Genomic DNA, 23,634 nt, shown 5'->3' on the forward strand with positions numbered 1-23,634 from the left:
CCTGGGAAGTACAAATCAGCAACATATAGAGACAGTCCCTACCCCACAACAGGCTCACAGTCTAGAAATAATAATAATGGTATTTATTAAGCGCTTCCTATGTGCCAAGCACTGGACTAAGCACCTGGGAAGTACAAGTCAGCAACATATAGAGACGGTCCCTACCCCACAACGGGCTCACGGTCTAGAAATAATAATAATGGTATTTATTAAGCGCTTACTATGTGCCAAGCACTGTTCTAAGCCCTGGGGGGTATACAAGGTCAGCAGGTTGTCCCACGCGGGGCTCACAGTCTTAATCCCCATTTTCCAGATGAGGGAACTGAGGCCCAGAGAAGTGAAGTGGCTGGCCCAAAGTCACACAGCAGACAATTGGCGGAGTGGGGATTTGAACCCATGACCTCTGACTCCATAGCCCGTGCTCTTTCCACTCAGCCACGCTACTTCTAATTCATTCATTGTCGTATTTATTGAGCGCTTCCTGTGTGCAGAGCACTGGACTAAGCGCTTGGGAAGTACAAGTCGGCAACATATTCATTCAGTCGTACTTATTGAGCGCTCCCTGTGTGCAGAGCACTGGACTAAGCGCTTGGGAAGTACAAGTCGGCAACATATTCATTCAGTCGTACTTATTGAGCGCTCCCTGTGTGCAGAGCACTGGACTAAGCGCTTGGGAAGTACAAGTCGCGCCAACTGCACGCAGGCCACTGGACTGAGCGCTTTCAATAATAATAATAGTAATAAGGACGGTATTTGTTAAGCGCTTACTCTGGGCCAAGCACTGTTCTATTCATTCATTCAATCGTATTTATTGAGCACTTGCTGTGTGCAGGCACACTGGGGGAGATACAGAGTCATCAGGGTGTCCCACGTGGGGCTCACAGTCTTCACCCCCATTTTAATAATAATAATAGTAATAATAATAATAATAATAATGATGATGGTATTTGTTAAGTGCTTACTATGTGCCAAGCACTGTTCTAAGCGCTGAGGGGGATACAGGGTGATCAGATTGTCCCACGTGGGGCTCACAGTCTTCACCCCCATTTTAATAATAATAATGATGATGATATTTGTTAAGCGCTTACTATGTGCCAAGCACTGTTCTAAGCGCTGAGGGGGATACAGGGTGATCAGATTGTCCCACGTGGGGCTCACAGTCTTCACCCCCATTTTAATAATAATAATGATAATATTTGTTAAGCGCTTACTATGTGCCAAGCACTGTTCTGAGCGCTTGTGGGGGGGGATACAAGGCGATCAGGTTGTCCCATGTGGGGCTCAGTCTTCATTCCCATTTTAATAATAATAATAATAATAATAATGATATTAGCATTTGTTAAGTGCTTACTAAGTACCAAGCACTGTTCTAAGCGCGGGGGAGGATGCGAGGTGATCAGGTTGTCCCATGTGGGGCTCCCAGTCTTCATCCCCATATTAATAATAATAATGTTGGTATTTGTTAAGCACTTACTATGTGCCAAGCACTGTTCTAAGCACTGGGGAGGATACAAAGTGATTAGGTTGTCCCACGTGGGGCTCACAGTCTTCATCCCTATTTGACAGGTGAGGGCACTGAGGCCCAGAGAAGTGAAGTGAGTTGCCCAAAGTCACACAGCTGACAAGGGGCGGAGCCGGGATTAGAACCCATGACCTCTGAGTCCCAAGCCCGGGCTCTTTCCACTGAGCCACGCTGCTTCTTTCACAGATGAGGGAACCGAGGCCCGGCTCCACCAGTTGTCCGCTGTGTGACCTTGGGCAAGTCACTTAATCAATCGTATTGAGCGCTTACTGTGTGCAGAGCACGGTACTAAGCGCTTGGGAAGTACAAGTTGGCAACATATAGAGACAGTCCCTACCCAGCAATGGGCTCACAGTCTAGAAGGGGGAGACAGAGAACAAAACCAAACATACTAACAAAATAAAATAAATAGAATAGATGTGTACAAGTAAAATAGAGTAATAAATATGTACAAACATATATACATATATACAGGTGCTCAGAGGAGCGGAGGGTGCGGGCTGGGCTGGAGAAGGAGAGAAGGGAGGTGAGGTAGGAGGGGGCGAGGGGATGGACAGCCTTGAAGCCCAGGGTGAGGAGTTTCTGCCTCATGCGCAGATTGATTGGTAGCCACTGGAGATTTTTGAGGAGGGGAGTAACATGCCCACAGCGTTTCTGGACAAAGACAATCCGGGCAGCAGCGTGAAGTATGGATTGAAGTGGGGAGAGACACGAGGATGGGAGATCAGAGAGAAGGCTGGTGCAGTAGTCCAGACGGGATAGGATGAGAGCTTGAACGAGCAGGGTAGCGGTTTGGATGGAGAGGAAAGGGCGGATCTTGGCAATGTTGCGGAGCTGAGACCGGCAGGTTTTGGTGACGGCTTGGATGTGAGGGGTGAACGAGAGAGCGGAGTCGAGGATGACACCAAGGTTGCGGGCTTGTGAGACGGGAAGGGTGATAGTGCCGTCAACAGAGATGGGAAAGTCTGGGAGAGGGCAGGGTTTGGGAGGGAAGACAAGGAGCTCAGTCTTCGACATGTTGAGTTTGAGGTGGCGGGCGGACATCCAGGTGGAGATGTCCTGAAGGCAGGAGGAGATGCGAGCCTGGAGAGAGGGGGAGAGAGCAGGGGCAGAGATGTAGATCTGGGTGTCATCAGCGTAGAGATGATAGTTGACTTAACTTCTCTGGGCCTCAGTTACCTCCTCTGTAAAATGGGGATGAAGACTGAGCCTCACGTGGGACAACCTGATAACTTTGTATCCCCCCCCCCAGTGCTTAGAACAGTGCTTGGCACATAGTAAGCGCTTAACATATATCATCATTATTTTTATTATCAGGGTGTCCCACATGGAGCTCACAGTCTTCATCCCCCTTGTACAGATGAAGGAACTGAGGCCCAGTTCCACCACTTGTCTGCTATGTGACCTTGGGCAAGACACTTCACTTCTCTGGGCCTCCGTTACCTCACCTGCAAAATGGGGATTAAAACTGTGAGCCCCACATGGGACAACTTCGTTACCTTGTATCCACCCCAGTGCTTAGAACAGTGCTTGACACATAGTAAGCACTTAACAAATACCATTATTATTATTATAAAGTGCAATACAGCACTATAAAGAGGCCGTCCCTGCCCACACAGGGCTGACGGACTAGAAGGGGGGAGACAGACATCAATACATTCATTAAATCGTATTGATTGAGCGCTTACTGGGTGCAGAGCACTGTAGTAAGCACTTGGAAAGTACAATTCAGCACTAAAGACCATCCCCATCCACACTAGGCTCACAGTCTGATAATAATAATGGTATTTGTTAAGTGCTTACTATATGCCAAGCACTGTTCTAAGCGCTGGGGTAGATACAGAGTAATCAGGTTGTCCCACATGGGGCTCACAGTCTTCATCCCCATTTTACAGATGAGGTCACTGAGGCCCAGAGAAGTGAAGTGACTTGCCCAAGGTCACACAGCAGACAAGTGGCGGAGGCGGGATTAGAACCCATGACCTCTGACTCCCAGGGCCTTGCTCTTTCCACTGAGCCACTCTGCTTCCCATAAGGGGGGGAGGCAGACATCAGTGTATTCATTCATTAAATCGTATTGATTGAATGCTTACTGGGTGCAGAGCACTGTAGTAAGCACTTGGAAAGTACAGTTCAGCACTAAAGAGAGACCATCCCCGCCCCCACCAGGCCGACAGTCTAGAGAGGAGACAGACATCAATATATTCATTGTCGTATTTATTGAGCACTTACTGGGTGAAGAGCACTGTAGGAAGCGCTTGGAAAGTAGAGTGCTGCCAATAAAGAGAGGCAGTCCTTGCCTACACCAGGCTCACAGTCTAGAGTGGGGGAGACAGGTATCAAAACAAACAGGTGTCAGTATAAATAAATAGAATTATAGGTTCATTCATTCAATCATATTGAGCTCTTACTGTGTGCAGAGCACTGTACTAAGCTCTTGGGAAGTACAAGTTGGCAACATATAGAGACGGTCCCTACCCAACAACGGGGTCACAGTCTGGAAGGGGGGAGACAGACAACAAAACAAAACACGTGGACAGGTGTCAAGTCATCAGAATAAATAGAAATAAAGCTAGACACACATTATTAACAAGAGAGAGTAGTGAATATGTACAATTAAAGTAAATAGAGTAATAAATCTGTACAAGTGCTATATACAAGTGCTGTGGGGAGGGGAAGGAGATTAGATGGGGGGATGGAGAGGGGGACGAGGGAGAGAGGAAGGAGGGGGCTCAGTCTGGGAAGGCCTCCTGGAGGAGGTGAGCTCTCAGCAGGGCTTTGAAGGGAGGAAGAGAGCTAGCTTGGAGGATGTGTGGAGGGAGGGCATTCCAGGCCAGGGCGAGGACGTGGGCCGGGGGTCGACGGTGGGACAGGCGAGAACGAGGTACGGTGAGGAGATTAGCGGTGGAGGAGCGGAGGGTGCGGGCTGGGCTGGAGAAGGAGAGAAGGGAGGTGAGGTAGGAGGGGGCCAGGGGATGGACAGCCTTGAAGCCCAGGGTGAGGAGTTTCTGCCTGATGCGCAGATTGATTGGTAGCCACTGGAGATTTTTGAGGAGGGGAGTGACATGCCCAGAGTGTTTCTGCACAAAAATGATCCAGGCAGCAGCGTGAAGTATAGACTGAAGTGAGGAGAGGCAGGAGGATGGGAGATCAGAGAGGAGGCTGATGCAGTAATCCAGTTGGGATAGGATGAGAGATTGAAAGAGCAGGGTAGCGGTTTGGATGGAGAGGAAAGGGCGAATCTTGGCGATGTTGCGGAGGTGAGACCGGCAGGTTTTGGTGACGGATTGGATGTGAGGGTGAACGAGAGAGCAGAGTCGAGGATGACACCAAGGTTGCGCTTGTGAGACAGGGAGGATGGTAGTGCCGTCAACAGTGATGGGAAAGTCAGGGAGAGGGCAGGGTTTGGAGGGAAGATAAGGAGTTCAGTCTTGGACATATTGAGTTTTAGATGGTGGGCAGACATCCAGATATATATACGTCAAAACGAGTAAGGCCCCCGGGGCAGAAGCTCAGCACCAAGAGGTGGGGTGTCGAGGCTGGGGTTGGGGTCAGGCTCAGGCTCTCGCCCCCTCCCTCTCTCTCCCTCTGCCCCCGCCCTATAATTATAATAATAATAATTCTGGTATTTGCTAAGTGCTTATTGTAGGCCGGGCACTGTACTAAGCGCTGGGGTGGATGCAAGCAGAGCGGGTTGGACCCAGTCCCTGTCCCACATGGGGCTCACAGGCTCAATCCCCATTTTAGAGGAGGAAACTGAGGCCCAGAAAAGTGAAGTGACTTGCCGAAGGCCACATATCATACAAGTGGCAGAATTGGGATTAGAACCCATGACCTTCTGACTCACAGGCCCGTGCCCTAACCACTGGGCCATGCTGTTGCCCCAAATTAAGACCATTTGTTGAGCGCCTCCTCTCTCTCTGCCCCCAGCCCTTTAATCCAGAGCATCTGTTGAGTGCTTCCTGGGAGCAGAGCACCCTATTTTTCGTGTGGAGGAGTAGAGTAATAATCATGGTATTTAATTAAGCACTTAACATGTGCCAAGCACCATTCTAAACTCTGGGGTAGATACAAGGTGATCAGGTTGTCCCACCTGGGGCTCACAGTCTTAATCCCCATTTTACAGATGAGGTAACTGAGACACAGAGAAGTGAAGTGACTTGCTTAAGGTCACACAGCAGACAAGTAGCGGAGCCGGGATTAGGAGCCACGCCTGTGCTCTTTCCACCAAACCACGAGGCTAAACACTGGGTGGATACAATCAAATCAAGTTGGATACAGTCCCTGTCATCAATCGTATTTATTAAGCACTTACTGTGTGCAGAGCACTGTGCTAAGGGCTCACAGTCTCAATCCCCATGTTACAGATGAGGTAGCTGAGGCCCCGAGCAGTGAAGTGACTTGCCTAAGGTCACACGGCAGACAGGTGGTGGGGCTGGGATTAGAACCCATGACCTGATTCTCAGGCCCGTGATCTATCCACTATGCCATGCTGCCTCCGAGACACAATCCCTGTCTCCAGGAAGCTTTCAATTTAATAGGGGAGAGTTGCCAGGCCAAAGCAAACACGAAAAGCTTTGGTAGCTGGAAAACTGTAAATTAGTCCCAAATCAGGGGTCGTGACTGGCAACTGTATTGTCTTCTACTGTCCCAAGCTCTGCAGGCAGCGCTCAGTAAATACCACTGATTGACTAATAAATTGAAAATGTGTGTAAATGTTAAGGGTGGCTGGGGGATGATGGATACGACCAGGTAAAGTGGAGTTGAAGCAAGCAGTGCGTTTGGAGGAAGTATTTTTGCAGGAGGGTTTCGAAGATGTGGTGCGTCATGGCCTGACAGATTTGAAGTGTTAGTTGTGGTATTTATTCGGCGCTTATTATTGGTCAAGCACGGTGTGGGTTAATACGACTGTCAGAGACTGTGAGCCCACTGTTGGGTAGGGACTGTCTCTATATGTTGCCAACTTGTACTTCCCAAGCGCTTAGTACAGTGCTCTGCACACAGTAAGCGCTCAATAAATACGATTGATTGATTGATGCGACTTTCGCGTGCAGCCCCTGTTCAATCCGGGTTCACAGTTTAGGGTGCAGGAAAGGTCGGCAGCGTGGCTCAGTGGAGAGACCGTGGGCTTGGGAGTCAGAGGACACGGGTTCTAATCCCCGCTCTGCCACCTGTCAGCTGTGTGACTTTGGGCAAATCATCTAACTTCTCTGTGCCTCAGTTACCTCATCTGGAAAATGGGGATTAAGACTGTGAGCCCCATGTGGGACAGCCTGATTACCTTGTATCTCCCCCAGCGCTTGCGCTGGGCACGTAGTAAGCGTTTAACAAATACCAAAATAATAATAATAATATTTATGGGTATGAGGTCGGACAGGAGAGGGCAGGGTACGGAGGAAGATTCAGCGAGAAAGTGAGCTTGGGAGGAAGAGCTGATGGAGAACCCTAAAGGCAGTGGTCAGTTATTCCGTCTTGGTGTGGGAAAGTGGGTAGACTTTTGAGGAGACGTGAGTTATGATTTTTCTTTAATAATCTGGGCAGCCAAATGAGAGGATGGAGGCAATAGCGATAAAAATAATTGTGGTATATAAGCGCTTACTCTTTGCCAAGCGCTGCACTAAGCATGTGGGTAATAATGATAACGATGGCATTTATTAAGCGCTTACTATGTGCAAAGCACTGTTCTAAGCGCTGGGGAGGTTACAAGGTGATCAGGTTGTCCCACGTGGGGCTCGCAGTCTTAATCCCTTCTTCCCTTAATCTTCTAAACTGTGAGCCCACTGTTGGGTAGGGACCGTCTCTAGATGTTGCCAACTTGTACTTCCCAAGCGCTTAGTACAGTGCTCTGCACACAGTAAGTGCTCAATAAATACGACTGAATGAATGAATGAACCCCCATTTTACAGATGAGGGAACTGAGGCCCAGAGAAGTGAAGTGTCTTGCCCAAAGTCACACAGCTGACAATTGGCGGAGCCGGGGTTTGAACCCATGACCTCTGACTCCAAAGCCCGTGCTCTTTCCACTGAGCCACGCTACTTCTGTAGATATTGGACGGTCAGGTCCCACGTGGGGTTCACGGTCTAAGTAGGAAGGAGATGAGGTTTTGAATCCCCATTTTGCAGATGAGGCAACTGAGACCCAGAGAAGTGAACTGACTTGCCCAAAGTTCTCATTCTGGCTCCCGGGCCCACGCCCTTTCCACTAGGCCACGCGTCAGCCACAAAGCTGATACAGTACACTTGTGATATGAGTGCCTGTTGTTTTGGGCTGTTTGACTAGTAGGGGAAAAGCCGGATGCAGAAAATGAGGTGGAAGAACAACCGGCCGAATTTAGTGAATGTGAGACTTGAAAGACAGCGAGGAGTCAAGGATAACACCGTGCCGGTGAGCCTCGGAAACAGGGAAAGTGGTGGTGGGGGTTACACTGTGATGGGAAAGTTAGAAGTGGGTTGGGGAGGGAAGGTGGGGCGTTCCGTTCCAGACCCGTTGGGCACGGGATTTCCATTAGCTGTGGCAGGATGGGCGTGTGGGAATGCGAGATGGCGGGAGTGAGAGCGCGGAGAAAGGTGCTAGCTGAAAGGATGTGTGAATGAGTGAGCGAGTGTAAAGGGAGAAGAATAAGGGCATCCGGAAAAGCGACTGAGGGACACCCACAGATGGGGGCGAGGCAACGGAAGAAGAGATAGAAGAGCAGGCAGAGTGGGAAAACCGAGACTGGATAATATTTCCAGGAAGAAGCGAGCGGTCGACACCGACGAAGGCGAGGACCGAGAGGTCAGTTAGGATTAGGCTAGAGTATAACCCCGGGAGATCTGGCAACACCGAGGTCGTCGACGGTCTTGGAGACTGCAGGCTAAGTGAAACAAACAAAGGAGACCGAAACCAGGTTGTCGTGGCGAAGGAGGGAACTGGAGAAGAGGGAGTGAAGATGGTGGGTGTATTGCAGCCATTTTAGACAGGAATGGGCACAGATAATCGCTTGATATTCACTCCACCCCCCAACATTGCGTGTGCATGTCTGTATGCACCCCCTCTCCCATATCATAATTTCCTTTAATGTCCGTCTCCTCTAGACTGTAAGGTCCTGGTGGACAGGAATCATGTCTACCAACTCTCTTGTACTTTCCCAGGCGCTTAGAAGAGTTGCTCTGCACAGAGTGAGCACTCAAGAAGTGCCATTGATTGCAAGGAGATCTGGAAAAGTCTCTCTTAGCTTAGGAAAGACCTGTGTGGCTGAAGGCAGAGGAGGAGGAGCCATCTGAACGTGAGCAGCTGAAGTGGGTGGATAGGGAGTCAATCATTCTTATTGTGTGCTTACTGTGTGCAGAGCACTGTACTAAGCGCTTGGTAGAGTACGGTAGAGCAGATACATTCGCCGCCCACAACGAACTTATGGTCTAGAGCGAAGAAGGGTGGGAGAAAGGGTCTTTGGAAAGGGAGAACGAATGGGATCTGAGGCTTGGGTGGGTTTTGAAAGCAGGTGGGAGACTTCTTGTGAGACTGCTGAGAAGGATGAGGAAAGATGGTGGGGGAGGAAGGGGAGGAGGAAGTGAAGCGAGGGCTTTGGATTGCTCGGGCTCGAGGGTGTCAGTTTTGTCAACAGAGTAGTTGGCAAGACTGTCAGGAGCAAGATGGGGCGAAACACTGAATGGGCTGGGCCGGTTTCCCTGTGGGGAAAAGGAGAGTGAAAGTAATGCTTGTCACTGCCAGGGTCAGAGGAAGTATTTTAAGATGCGAAAAAGAAGTTCTGTCATTTTGGTGGGATCATAAATGGAATGCCAAATGTACAGAAGCAGCTAACATCCTTGAAAGGCTTCTATGACTTCATATAGCTCCTATCCCGTAAATACATGCAGTCCTTGGATTAATGACGCGATTCCTGTCAAATACATCGTAGCCTGAGACGTTGTGAGTTGGGACCAATTTTCTCATCGGAAAACTGTTTAAAAGCGGGGGGGGGGGGGGGTTGGTTCCCGAATCGAGGCCAGACATCCTTTTTTTATCAAAATGACCTAGAACAGTAGTCATTGAATTGTAGATGAGGCATGTAGGTGCATTAATGAATCTGTGTGGATATTGACCTTGCACACTGACCTGTCATTATGGTGGAGCAAGTGGAGCTACGGTGTCCTATGTAGTTACCCACGAGTGTGGAAAACTTCACTCCCATAGCTAGGCTTCTGGCCCTTACCCTTCCCTGCTTCTCCTGTTCTTCCGTTGTGGGAAGAACCTCCCGCCCCCCCCCCCCCCTTTTTTTTTTTTGACTTCCACATCCACCATCACTGGCCTTCTCCACCGGCCCCCACCTTCCAAGGCTGGGTCAGGATGTGTGTTTGTCGGAAGCGGGGTGTTGGGGTGGAGGAGGAAGGCAACGGGAAAGAAGGTACGAGCTCCCTGTTGCTGCTGCTGCCCCAACTATCCCCTGCCCTCCCCGTGTCTGATGGGTATTTGTTGATGGTATTTGTTATGTTCTTACTATGTACCAAGCACTGTTCTAAACATTGGAGAAGATACAAGTTAATGAGGTAAGACACAGTCCCTGTCCCACATGGGATTCACACTCACACCCCCGTTTTACAGATGAGGTCACTGAGGCCCAGGGAAGGGAAGTGACTTGTCCAAGGTCGCTTCCCCGTGCTATTTACCTGGAGTCGCAAGCCTCATATCATAAAGCCAAAACCGATACTGAGTCGGAATCGCCATTGGTGGTAACCCCGAAAATGTTGTAAGGCAAGAGCCGTCTGTAGACTGATCTCCAGATAAAGGGCCAGGTTGAGGACTGTTGATCCTTTGCGAAATCGTAATCGACTTTATTCCAGATATCCTGGGTACCAAGACATTATTCTTCCACAGACTGTAACTGTGGACTAGTGTGGCAGTAAAGCTTTTCATCCTGGAATTCTGCCAGTCTGTTTCGAGTACCTGGTACTGGGATCAATCAATTACTTGGTGTTTACTGAGTGCTTACTATGTGCGCAGCACTGTACTAACGCTGAGAAGCAGCGTGGCTCAGTGGAAAGAGGCTTGGGAGTCAGAGGTTTAGGGTTCAAATCCCGGCTCTGCCAATGGTCAGCTGTGTGACTTTGGGCAAATCACTTAACTTCTCTGTGCCTCGGTTACCTCATCTGTAAAATGGGGATTAAGACTGTGTGCCCCCCATGGGACAACCTGATCACCTTGTAACCACCCCAGCGCTTAGAACGGGGCTTTGCACATAGTAAGCGCTTAATAAATGCCATCATTATTATTATTACTAACTGCTTGGGAGAGTACAATACGACAGAATTAGCAGGCCATGTTCCCTGCCCACGGCAAGCTTAGAGTTTAGGTGGGGGAGACAGACATTAATATGAATAAATAAGGTTTGTATAATAGATAATTTAAATCTCTGTACATAATCATATTTATTGAGCACTTACTGTGTCCTGAGCACTGTACTAAGCGCTTGGGAAGTACAAGTTGGCAACATATAGAGACGGTCCCTACCCAACAGTGGGCTCCCAGTCTAGAAGGGGGAGACAACATAAGTGTTGTAGGGTTTGAAGGGGTGGGGTGAATGTCAAATCGGGAAGGAAACTGTTTGAGCCTAGCCACCCTCACCCTCCAGCTGGAAGAGGGTTTTCTTTCAAGCCACGCTCTTCAAAGGAAACTCTGCCGTGGCTACCACGACATTTTGAGTCGCTCCCTTTTTAAAAAGAGAAGCAGTGTGGCCTAACGGGTAGAACACAGACCTGGGACCTGGCTTCTAATCTCGGCCCTGCCACTGATCTGCTTTGTGACCTTGGGCAAGTCACTTCAGTGGGCCTCAGTTGCCTCATGTGTAAAATGGGGACAGGGACCGTGTCCTACCTGATTAGCTTGTATCTGCCCCAGTGCTTAGTTAAGTGCCTGGCACATAGCAAAAACTTAAGTGCCACTATTATTATTATTATCATGGTCACCGAAAAGTGAGCTGCCCTCCTTTAAGTGCCCACCCAGTGTCTGTGCAGCTCCCTGCCAGCCCACCCAGCTTCTTTTCCCCCCTTGTTTCCCTTTCCTCCCTGTGCCCTACCACACATCCCGTTTCCTCCGTACTCATCGATTGCCTTCTGTTAGCTCACCTAGCGTAATCCAGTCGGCTCATCTGCCACGGGCACGACCTCTGGCTCCTGGAACCTGGAAAAGGCAACCCCCGGGTTGGCACTCACCAGAATCTCCTCACTGGCACCTGTACCCTGTACTTCCCAAGCGCTTAGTACAGTGCACTGCACACAGTAAGCGCTCAATAAATACGATTGATAGATTGGTTTGGTGGTGGTGACGGTGATGATTCTAATAATGATAACAGCAATTGCCGATGGTATTAAGTGCTTACCGGGGACCAAGCGAGGGGTGGATCCGAGATAAGGAGATCAGACACAGTTCCCGTCCCACAGTCTAAGCCGGAGGGAGAACAGGTTTTTGGTCTCATTTGACAGATGAGAGGCAAGCCCAGAGACGTTGCACGACTTGCCTAAGGTTCCTCAGCAGGCAAGCGGTGGAAACGGGATTAGAACCCGGGTCTCCCGACTCCCAGTCCCCCCGGGCCACACTGCCTCCCGGGCCACATTTGAAGACCAACCACCTAGTTTATGGCTTATAGGCCGCCTCTCCCCATGATTGGCTTTCTCTTGTGAAGTATGCAGAACTTAAAAAGGGTAGTAATAGGAATTTCTGAGTACCTCTCATTGAGGCCCTCTGTTTAAAAAGGACCATCGATCAATCAGTCGTACTTATTGAGCGCTTACTATGTGCAGAGCACTGGAATAAGCCCTTGAGAAAGCAGAATTAGTAGACACCTTCCCTACTACCCAGTGACTTTGTCTTAGCCAAAGGTAAGCAAAATTTAGGATAGTATGTGATTGTGCTTCTGTGAATTTATTAACTAGATATTAAAATAGCATGTAACATGGTGGGATTGGAAGTCTCTGGGGACATAACTTTATCAGTTTTTATTGCGTTTAGTTATTTGCACGTATGGTTAGATCTTCCTGATAGCCACCAAAGTTCATTTCAGGACTCCAAACAATTTTACTTTTAAAGTTTTTCACAACATTGAATATTGGGTTTGCTCCAGTACATTAAAGGAAAACCTGTTTCCCGCTCTAGAGTGTAAGCTCAATGTGGGCGGGGAACGCATCTACCAACTCTGTTGTAGTGTACTCTCCCAAGCGCTGAGTACAGTTCTGTGTCCCCAGTAAGCGCTCAGTAAATCCTGTCGATTGATTAACCTCAGATTTCTCTATTGCTCTACAAAAGGCCGTTTTTTCAGCCCTCCAGTTAAGTTCAAAGTAGTGGCGTGCATGGGGTGGGGGGTAGTGAATGGAGATGGGAGAAGAGGATGACAACTCGAAAGGGTTCTGTTGGCTCTTCCTGCAGTTCCTGGCATTTCTAGCTCCCAGATTTGGATGTCTTGCCTGCCCACACGGTTTTCCCTGAGAGGAGAGTGGGCAGTGTTTGCTATTCCAACCCCTTCCCAACTCGTGTTTGTTCCTGCCGCATGTATTTCTATATCCCGAACAAACTCACGCTAGCACCGTACATGGGCCAAGATGGCTTTTGCTCATTGAGCTGCTTCCTTCTTTCTGATAGTGGTCATGCCATGAATGTGTCTAGTCCTTTTATTTTTCTAAAGCCGTGTGTGCGCATCATTCACATTAATGATCTCATTTTAAGTCGACATCATCCCCCTTAAGGGGAAGCATCTGTTATTTTCCTCATTTCACAGATGAGGAAACCAAGGCACAGAAAGGGTAAGTGGCTAGTCGGAGAGATGAGGCAGCGAGCCCGTGGCAGAGCTGGGACCAAGGTCCCGGAGCCATGCTTTTTTCCACTTAAGGAGCTGACCTCTGGCTGAGAGAGAAGCACCAGGAAGTTGAGAGCAGGAACAACCGATCTGCGGCCTGTTTGTCTCACGGTTGCCCGTTGAAGCAGTGCGGTGTGGGGGCCAGGGTGTCTGGACCGTGAGCTGGTGCTGGGCGACGTCTTTTCCCCGTGCCACCCGATGCAGGAATTCCGAAAGGCCTCAGCGCTTCCAGCCTCCGAGCGCTCTGGCCCACCGACCCTTCTTCCCAAGCCCCTGGGATTGGGACGGGGACTCCAGGGGCTGGAAACGCTTGTGCTTTAGAGGCCGCAACGGCGGGACGGGAGATCGGGACTGAGCCAGGCTGCGTTGGCTCTCGGTCACTGGGTGAGCGAGGGCTGAACCCTATTGGGATTGGGCTCAGGCCAGTCTAGAAGGCGAGGCCCACCGCCAAGAGACGCTTCGGGAAAGAGGCAGGCGTCCTTGGGTCAGTCGAGAGTTGAGGTTCTGGCAGGCCACGGGACAGTCATGTCTGTGGTATTGCCCTAGAGACCCTTGAGAACGTCCTTATCCTCTTTCTCTCCACCCCCTCAGCCTGCAGCCCCCAAAGCACTGTACTAAGCACTGGGGTGAATACAAGCAAACTGGGCTGGACACAGTCCCTGTACCACTTGGGGCTCAAACTCTTGAGACCTATTTTACAGATAAGGGAATTGAGGCCCAGAGAAGGGAAACGAGGTCACACGGCAGGCAAGTGGCAGAGCCAGGATTAGAATCCAAGTCCTCCTGACTCCCAGGCTTGTATTCTAGCCACTGGGCCACGCTGCTTCTCACTAGACCAGCCTAATAATCATCGTCGTCGTCATCCTGTGTGCTAAGCCCGTGGATGGATAGAAGGCATCCATCGTTGGGTCCCTCGGTGGGTTCCATGTCTAAGGAGGAGGGAGAATATGACCGGTTAATCCCCGTGTTTCAGGTGAGGAGCCGGTCTCCTTGGGGCCCGTGGGCTGGGTATTTGTTGGCCATACTGGGATGCCAGGGGCAGTGGGGAGAGCGACGTTGCCCGTCGGCATCTCCCGGGTCATCCCTCGTTAGGTGTCACGGCAGAGCCGGGTAGGGGCCGTGGCTCTCTAGGGCCCCTCGGTCCACCTCTGAGGCCGCGGCAGAAGCCGGCCAAGAGAGGTGAGTGGAGATTGGAAGGAGCCCCGGGCCGGGGAGAGCCGTCGGGGACGCGTCTGTGTGGCGTCTCGGTTTCCCCTTGAAAAACCGGGGGCCCGCTGGTCGGGGTGATGCATTTTTGCGGCGTTCTGGATGGGCGATTTCTGTGTAGTGCGTCTGCGGAGTAAAGCACAAGTACACTTGAAGAAAATGCGGCACAGGCTCTGAAAGTCCGGCTCTTTCTAAATTAATTAAAGCCCGGCCCCAGGATTTTAGAGGCAGCGAAATTGTTCGCGATTGGCCCGCGGGTGGCCGGCTTTGGTCGGGGTGCCGTGAGGTCGTCGGAAGTCTTGATCCCAGATGGGTGGCCGTTAGGCTGTCCCGCTTCTGTTGAATGCTCCGCTGCCGAAGGTGACCGGCTTGTTCTGTCTCCCTTTCTCGTAAACCCCCAGCCTCCCAATCAGTCTTTGGTTGGGTAGGGGACTGTCTCTCTATATTGCCAACTTGTACTTCCCAAGCGCTCAGTACAGTGCTCTGCACACAGTAAGCGCTCAATAAATGCGATTGATTGGTATTTGAGTGCTTACTGGGTGTCGGACACTGGACTTCACCTCTCTCCTTCCCCACAGTCCTCTGTCTCTTTCCCACGTATCCCACTCTTTGGCCTGTTTCCGCCCAGGCCCGTCTCCTATCAAAGCCTTGGGCGTGATCTTGGCAATTTTTAGAGCATTTAGTTTTGTAGAGCTACTGAATTCCCTGCAGCAGTTGACATCATTAACACCCTTAAGGCAACTGCGGAAGACTCCGTCTCCCCGAACTTTTTCAGACATCCTTTGCTGGGAAGGAAACAACATCGATAATTGAGACTTACTGCAGAGGTGGGTGAAAATTGTATTTAGAGCCTTGTACTTTGATGAACAACTACCGTTCAGCTTATTTATTCATTCAATGGTATTTGTTAGCTAAACATTTAGTTGATGAGCGCTTATATAGTTTGTAAGTGCTTAACAAGTACCGTAATTATTATTGTGAATTTTGTGAATTATTGTGAATTATTGTGAATTTTTCTTAAATTTTTCTTACCCATCAGAGGCTGGGTAAGGAATCATTAAGGAACCCAAGGTGTTTTGTACAGCTCACTGCAGGATTTTTTTTTTTATGGTATTTGTTAATCACTTACTGTGTGTTGGGCACTGTTCTAAATCCTGGGGTAGATAGACGCTACTCAGGTTGGATACCATCCATGTCCCACATGGGACTGTCGGTCTTAATGCCCATTTTACAGATGAGGAAACTGAGGCACAGAGAAATGGAGTGACTTCTACAAGCTACTCAGGTTGGACACTGTCAGTGTCCCACATGGGGCTTTCAGTCTTAATGTCCATTTAACAGATGAGGAAACTGAGGCGCAGAGAAGTGGAGTCACTTCTACAGGCTACTCAGGTTGGACACTGTCCATGTCCCACATGGGGCTTTCAGTCTTAATGTCCATTTTACAAATGAGGAAACTGAGGCACAGAGAAATGGAGTGACTTCTACAAGCTACTCAGGTTGGACACTGTCCATGTCCCACATGGGCCTGTCAGTCTTAATGCCCATTTTACAGATGAGGAAACTGAGGTGCAGAGAAGTGGAGTGACTTCTACAAGCTACTCAGGTTGGACACTGTCCATGTCCCACATGGGGCTTTCAGTCTTAATGTCCATTTTACAGATGAGGAAACTGAGGCACAGAGAAATGGAGTGACTTCTACAAGCTACTCAGGTTGGACACTGTCCATGTCCCACATGGGGCTTTCAGTCTTAGTGTCCATTTTACAGATGAGGAAACTGAGGCACAGAGAAGTGGAGTGACTTCTACAAGCTACTCAGGTTGGACACTGTCCATGTCCCACATAGGGCTTTCAGTCTTAGTGTCCATTTTACAGATGAGGAAACTGAGGCATGGAGAAGTAGAGCAACATGCCCAGGGTTGTACAACAGACAAATGGTGGAGCTGGGATTAGAACCCAGGCCCTTCCGACTCCGAGGCCTGTGCCGCCTTCACTTGGCCACGCTGCTATTCTAATCATCATCAATCGTATTTATTGAGCGCTTACTATGTGCAGAGCACTGTACTAAATGCAGTCTCTTAGCGGATGGGGCTTAACTCGGACGCAGATGTGTTCACCTTCGGGGTCTGAAGAGAAACTTGCTCCTGCTTGCTGTGGTTTAGCACCAAACTCAATTCCCATTCTTCCGCTCCCTTAGCCCGTGAGCCCCAAGTGGGGCAGGGAAGGTGCCTCAACTGATGATCAAATACAGTTCTTGGCACATAGTAAGCACTTAACTAATACCACTGCAATACTAATAATAATTCTAAATCGTCTCTCAAGAAAGGATGGAGGCCAGACTGCCCAGGCCAGAGAAGCAATATGGCATAACGGATAGATGAAGGGCCTGGGAGTTAGAAGGTCATGGGTTCTAATTCTGCCTGTCCCACTTGTCTGCTGTGTAGCCTTGGGCAAGTCGCTTCACTTCTCTGGGCCTCAGTTATCTCATTTGTGAAATGGGGATTGAGACGGTGAGCCCCACATGGGACAGGAACTGTGTCCAACCCAATCTGCTTGTATTCATTCTAGCATTCATTCATTCAATCAATCGTATTTATTGAGCGCTTACTTATTACTCTATTTATTTATTTTACTTGTACATATCTATCCTATTTGTTTTATTTTGTTGGTATGTTTGGTTTTGTTCTCTGTCTCCCCCTTTTAGACTGTGAGCCCACTGTTGGGTAGGGACTGTCTCTATGTGTTGCCAATTTGTACTTCCCAAGCACTTAGTACAGTGCTCTGCACATAGTAAGCGCTCAATAAATATGATTGATGATGAAATACGATTGATGTGCAGAGCACTGTAATAAGCCCTTGGGAAGTACAAGTTGGCACATATAGAGACGGTCCGTACCCAACAACGGGTACAGTGCCTGGCACGTAGTAAGCATTTAACTAAAACCACGATGATGCTGATGATTATTATTAATCTCCTTTGCCTTGCTATTCTGGAAGCATTCTGCATCCCCAGGCCCTAAAGCAAACAAGGTTGTCCACCCCTCTTCTTCCTACTGGCAGGCAAGAGGTGTATCCTTGGGCAAGTCATTTCACTTCTCTGTGCCTCAGTCGCCTCATCTGTAAAAGGGGGATTAAGACCGTGAGCCCCGTGTGGGTCAGAGACTGTGTCCGACCAGATGGGCTCGTATTTACCCCAGCTTAGTACAGTGCCTGGCACATAGTAAGCACTTAACAAATAACATTAAAAAAGGAGGTGGGGGATGGTAATGTGTTTAAAAAACCTCATAGGACAAGAGCAAGTGTGGGCCAACTCGACTGAGGGCATACTGCAGGTTTGCAGAGACGGCAACAGACTCAAAGGAGAGAAATGCCCCTTCCACCACAGGGAATGTTTTTACAAGAAGAGGTGTGTATTACCCAAAATAGCCTTGTCTTTTGGACATAACGGTTTTCCATTTCTTAAATTTGGCTGCAAACTGTTAACTTCACGGTGGGGCGTTTAAAGGCGCTTCTGAATAAAGATGATTTAGGAGCCATTTAATTAAGCTTTGATTCTCAAGGGGCGGTTTTGTAAACGGTCGGTGGATTGCGTTAACAAGCTGAGCTCTACCCGGAAGGTCTTGTGTCTCCAGTGGACCTCATTTGCCCTGGGAATCTCAATCTATCAGTGAACAGTATTTATTGAGTGCTTACTATGTGCAGAACACCATGCTGAGCGCTTGGGAAAGTACATTACAGTAGAATTAACAGAAACGTTCCCTGCCAGTATCGAGCTCGAAGCATTCTGGGCTGGTTATGAAGCTTTCTTAATTAGCTCAGCATTTCTTAGAGACTCATTTGGTGGGTTTCGTGAATTTAGTGTGCATTTGGAAGAATGTCACCCACTTCACTGTCACAACAGGAGTCCAGTTGTCTTCTTTCTCCGAGTGCTCATTGGAGCATGGTCTCCCCGTTGATGGCCAGAAGGGATTTGGAAAAAGTCTTTCTTTGTTCTCCATAATAATAGTAATAACACTTGTGGTATTTGTTAAGCGCTTACTATATGCCCGGCTTTGTACTAAATGCTGGGGTGGATCCCAGCAGATTAGGTTGGATTTGGTCACTGTCCCATGTGGGGCTCACATCCTTAATCCACATTTAACAGATGAGGGAACTGAGGCACAGAGAAGCTAAACTGTAAGCTTGTTGTGGGCAGGAAACGTGTCTACCAGCTCTGTATTGTATTCTCCCAAGCGCTTAGTACAGTGCTCTGCACACAGTAAGCGCTTGTAGAATACCATTGGTTGATTTGGAAAGAAATATCTATAATTCTATTTATATTGATGCTATTGCTGCCTGTCTACTTGCTTTGTTTTTTTTTTTTGTCTGCCTCCCTCCTTCTAGACCGTGAGCTCATTGTTGGATAGGGATTGTCTCTATTTGTTGCCGAATTGTATTTTCCAAGTACTTAGTACAGTGCTCTGCACACAGTAAGCGCTCAGTGAATACGATTGAATGAAAAGAACTGTCTTTCTCCTGAAACCCACTCTTGCAGGGAGAGCGGCTCACTGGCCTGATTCTCAGTTGCCTCTGAGAGCCCCATGTGGGACAGGGACTGTCACTTGTATCTACCCCAGTGCTTTGAACAGGGTTTGGTGCATAGTAAGCGCTTAAAAAAGCCAAAAAACCCCAGAAAGAGCAAACTAGTTGTGGAGGTCCCGATGATGAATTACGGCAGTAAAAACGGAGTAGGTGGTTCTGGCGTGTTAGATGGCATCGATGATTGACTGCTGGATTGGGTGATGCGTTGTACCGCTTATTTAGCAGGGTAGCCGATTTTGCTCCTTGTCTCGCAATGGTAGAAGAACGATCCCAACAAGGTGGCCCAAAGTTTCTCCGTAGAGCACGACTTGCTACTGTGGTAAAATGAGTTTCCTACCAAGTCCATTTCTCGTTACAATTTGCTGTAACTAGGAGGAGGCTGGCTCTGCCTCCTCCCTGGCCTCCCTGCCTCTGGTCTCTCCCCACTCCAGTTCATACGTCACTCTGCTGCCCAGTTCATTTTTCAACAAAAATGTTCAGTCCATGTCTCCTCAGGAACTTCTCGTGGCTGCCCACTCTCCTCCGCATCAAACGGGAGCTTCTTACCTTTGCTTTAAAAGCCCTCAATCAGCTTGCCCCCTTCTACTTACCTCTCTGATTTCCTCCTACAGCCCAGCCTGCTCACTTCACTCCGCTAGCGCCAGCCTAATTCCCTGTTTTCCGATCTCGTCTCTCCCACCGCCGACCCTTTTCCCTCATCCTCCTCCCTTCCCCTCCAAATGCCAGACCACTGCTCTCCTCCTTCAAAGCATTATTAAGGTCACATCTCCTCTAAGAGGCCTTCCCCAATTAAGCCGTCTTTTCCCTGGCTCACTCTCCCTTCTGCGTCATCTCTGCACGTGGTTCTGTGACCTTTGGGCATTCGATATTTTCCCCCCCACGACCCCATAGCACTTCTGGACGTACATTTAAATTATATATTATAAATGATTTATATTAATGTCCAACTTCCCCTCTAGACTGTAAAACTGTTAAAGGCAGGAAACGTATTTGCTAGTTCTGTTGTACTCTCCCATATGCTTCGAGAAGCAGCGTGGCTTAGCGGAAGGAGCCCGGGCTTGGGAGTCAGAGGTTGTGGGTTCTAATCCTGACTCCGCTGCCTGTCAGCTCTGTGACTTTGGGCAAGCCACTTCACTTGTCTGGGCCTCAGTTACCTCATCTGTAAAATGGGGCTTAAGACTGAGTTTCACGTGGGACAACCTGATTAGCTTGTATATGCCCCAGGGCTCAGAACAGTGTGTGGCAAATAGTAAGCGCTTAACAAATACCGTCATTATTATATGCATAGAACAGTGCTCTGCACATAGTAAGCTTTCAGTACATGCCGTTGATCCAGTGTGCGGTTCATCTTTCTGGGTCACAGTCTGTCCTAACTGTGTGTAATGAACAGGCAGATCAACAAGAAGGACATTTGAATTTGCCACTGAGAGGCTTGAGAAGGGACCCAGACGTCTCTTTGAACTGGAGTCTGGGTGGGAGGGAAATGAGAGAGTCAGGTGAGCACTGGGAAGCAGCGTGGCCTTGAAGGTAGTGCACGGGCTTAGGGGGGCAGAAGGACCTGGGTTCTAATCCCGGCTCCACCATTTGTCTGCCGTGTGACCTTGGGTGAGTCGCTTCACTTCTCTGGGCCTCAGTTACCTCACCTGTAAAATAGGGATTAAGACTGTGAGCCCAATATGGATCATGGACTGGGTGTTCGACCCGATTAGCTTGTATCTATCCCAGCACTTAGTACAGTGCCCGGCCCATAGCTAATTACATAACAAATACCATAAAAAAGGATATCAATTTATGAAGAACCCATGCTATCAAAGGATCAATCGATCAATGAATGGTATATATCCAGAGCTTATTATGTGCTCAGCACTGTACTGAGCGGTTGGGAGAGTACACTGTAATAGAGTCGGAAGACACGCTCCCTGCCCGCAATGGTAGTGATATTAACAGCTGGGCACGGAGCAAACTCTCCCCCTTCCTCCGCTCTCCTCCTTAGAGAGAGACAGCAGCTAGATTTGGGCTGGATAGGGGTGGGAGAAAGCAGAAAAAGGGGCAACATCATCAATCGTCAATCGTATTTATTGAGCGCTTACTATGTGCAGAGCACTGTACTAAGCGCTTGGGAAGTACAAATTGGCAACATATAGAGACAGTCCATATAGAGGCAGCAGTTTCCAGCAGAATCCTCCCCTGTATAGGTTTTGAGGAACAGGGGTTCGGAGGATCTTCAGAAGAGCCTGTTGCCTACTGTTTCAAATGGATCACTAATTTCTCGGTTCCTCGAACGCCTCCAAAGCCAGATTCTGCTGAGCAGAAATTCCCCCCTCCTTTGGAAAGTTCTCCAAATGGCAGATTGGGAGCAACCTCCAGGATCTTACTGGACTTCCCTCAGTCAGTCAGTTGGTATTAAGTGCTTACTGTATGCCAAGCACTGTACTAATCACTTGGGAGAGTGCAGTATAACAGAGATGTTAGACATATTCCCTGCCCATAATGACTTTAGGATCACTTTCGTTTTTGCTGGTTTAATTTGTTGGGACTGTGAAGGCTTTGACACACACATTGTGCTTCTTTCTCTAAAAGTAATAATAATGACGATGATGGTATTTGTTAACACTTACTATGTGCCAAGCCCTGTTCCAAGCGCTGGAGTACAAACAAGGTAATCAGGTTGGACACAACCTTAATCCCCCTTACCTTTCCAGATGAGGTAACTGAGGCACAGAGAAATTGTGACTTGCCGAAGGTCACCCAGCAGGAGCTGGGCTCTGGAGCCACGTCCTCTGATTCCCAAGCCCATGCTCTTGCCACTAGGCCAAACTGTTTCTCTACTAGGGAGTAATCAAGGCACACCCAGTTGTCCTGTACCACAAGGGTTGGGTTCTTGCAAAACCCTTTTTGCACTAAAGCAAGTTTGTGCTGCAATCCTTTGCCCTGTTTTGATGCCATATGCACAAGCGGTTTCTTCCGAGAACGCCAAGCCCCAACAGGCTTCCATGGTCAGAGGAACTTTCCCCAGTTGCCTAGTTTGTGTCCTGGCCAAAACGCACCGCGCAAACATGTGGTTTCTTCTTCCGCAACCCAGCCTGTACACTCTGATCCTCTAACGCCAGCCCACCCACTGTACCGCTATCTCGTCTCTCCCGCCACCGATCCTTTGCCCAGGTCCTCCCTCTGGCCTGGAATAATAATAATGATGGCATTTATTAAGTGCTTACTGTGTGCAAAGCACTGTTCTAAGCGCTGGGGAGTTTACAAGGTGATCAGGTTGTCCCACGGGGGGCTCACAGTCTTAACCCCTATTTTACAGGTGAGGTAACTGAGGCACAGAGAAGTGACTTGCCCAGAGTCACACAGCTGACGAGTGGCGGAGCCGGGATTTGAACCCCTGACCATCTCTTCCCCCTTCATATCTGACAGACCACTACTATCCCCATCCTCAAAGCCCTTCTCAAATCACGTTATCCTCCAAGAGACCTTCTCCGACTAGGCCCTCATTTTCTCCTATTTGCTCTCCCTCACGTGTCACCCGTGCCCTTGGCCGTGTACCCTTTAAGCGCTTGATACCCACCCCAGCCCCTAGTACTTAGGTACATATTCGTATTCTCTCCCATTCCCCTATCAGTAATTCATTTTAATGTTTACCTCCCCCCTAGACTGTGAGATCCTTGTGGGTAGGGAATACGTCTGCTAACTCTACTGTAACGTTCTCTCCCCGGCGCCCAGAACAGTGCTCAGCACATAGTAAGCGTTCGATGAATACCGTAGATGGTGGCAGAACTGAGTGTATTCTCTTCAGTTTATAAAATTATGACGTTGGACCACGTAAACAACCTGAGGTCTGCGAGCCCTAAACCTAATGGAAGTAGAAGTTTCTGCGGTTCTCAAATCGATCAGTCAGTGGTATTTATCGAGCGCTTCCCATGTGCAGAGCACTGGACTAAGCACTTGGGAGAGTACAACTGAACAATAAAACGGACAACCTTCCCTTCCCACAACGCGCTTATAGTCTAGAGACGAGGTTGCAGGGTAGCCTTAAAGCAGGGTGCGGGTTTTGAAGTTTTGTGGATTTGGGCCACAGGTCATGACCGTAATGTCTATCTTCTGGGCTCCTGAGCCAAGCATTCAGCAAGCAGTCAGGGAGGCCGTGATGGACGGGTCTGACGGCAACAAGCACGCCATGCGCTTTAAATAGCCAAAGAGAAAAATCTCCAGCAGCATTCCTTGAAATGAATTCAGTTACCAGTGAATAGTTCCGCAAGTATGTAGGAGCAGCAGTCTGACCTAGTTGAAGAGCCTGGGCCAGGCAATCATGGAGCGCTAGACTATAAGCTCGTTGTGGGAAGGGAAGGTGTCTTTTTATTGAGCTGTTGTATTCTCCCAAGCACTCGGTAAGTGCTCAGTAAATATGAACGAGTGACTAAACCTGGGTTCTTAATCCAGCTCCACCACTTGTCTGCTGTGTGACCTTGGGCAAGTCAGTTAACTTCTCTGTGCCTCAG

At 49.0% G+C, this 23,634-nt stretch overlaps 1 protein-coding gene across 8 annotated transcripts in view; it reads left to right on the top strand.

Annotated features, from left to right (window-relative positions):
* Positions 1-23,634, top strand: part of LOC119926318 (U2 snRNP associated SURP domain containing) — an 86,105-nt gene that overhangs the window by 6,671 nt on the left and 55,800 nt on the right. For 5 of the 8 annotated variants that reach the window (XM_038744490.1, XM_038744482.1, XM_038744649.1 and 2 more), the window contains one exon: positions 7,806-7,907. The exons of 1 other annotated variant lie outside the window; for it this stretch is intronic. In XM_038744490.1, coding sequence (XP_038600418.1) covers positions 7,806-7,907 — 102 coding nt within the window. Of the gene's footprint in view, positions 1-7,802; positions 7,908-23,634 lie in introns of those variants that run through there. 2 more of the 8 variants (XM_038744823.1, XM_038744922.1) reach the window with 1 other exon arrangement.

Source organism: Tachyglossus aculeatus, chromosome 1 (genome assembly GCF_015852505.1).
Source record: "Tachyglossus aculeatus isolate mTacAcu1 chromosome 1, mTacAcu1.pri, whole genome shotgun sequence".
Classification (NCBI taxonomy): domain Eukaryota; kingdom Metazoa; phylum Chordata; class Mammalia; order Monotremata; family Tachyglossidae; genus Tachyglossus; species Tachyglossus aculeatus.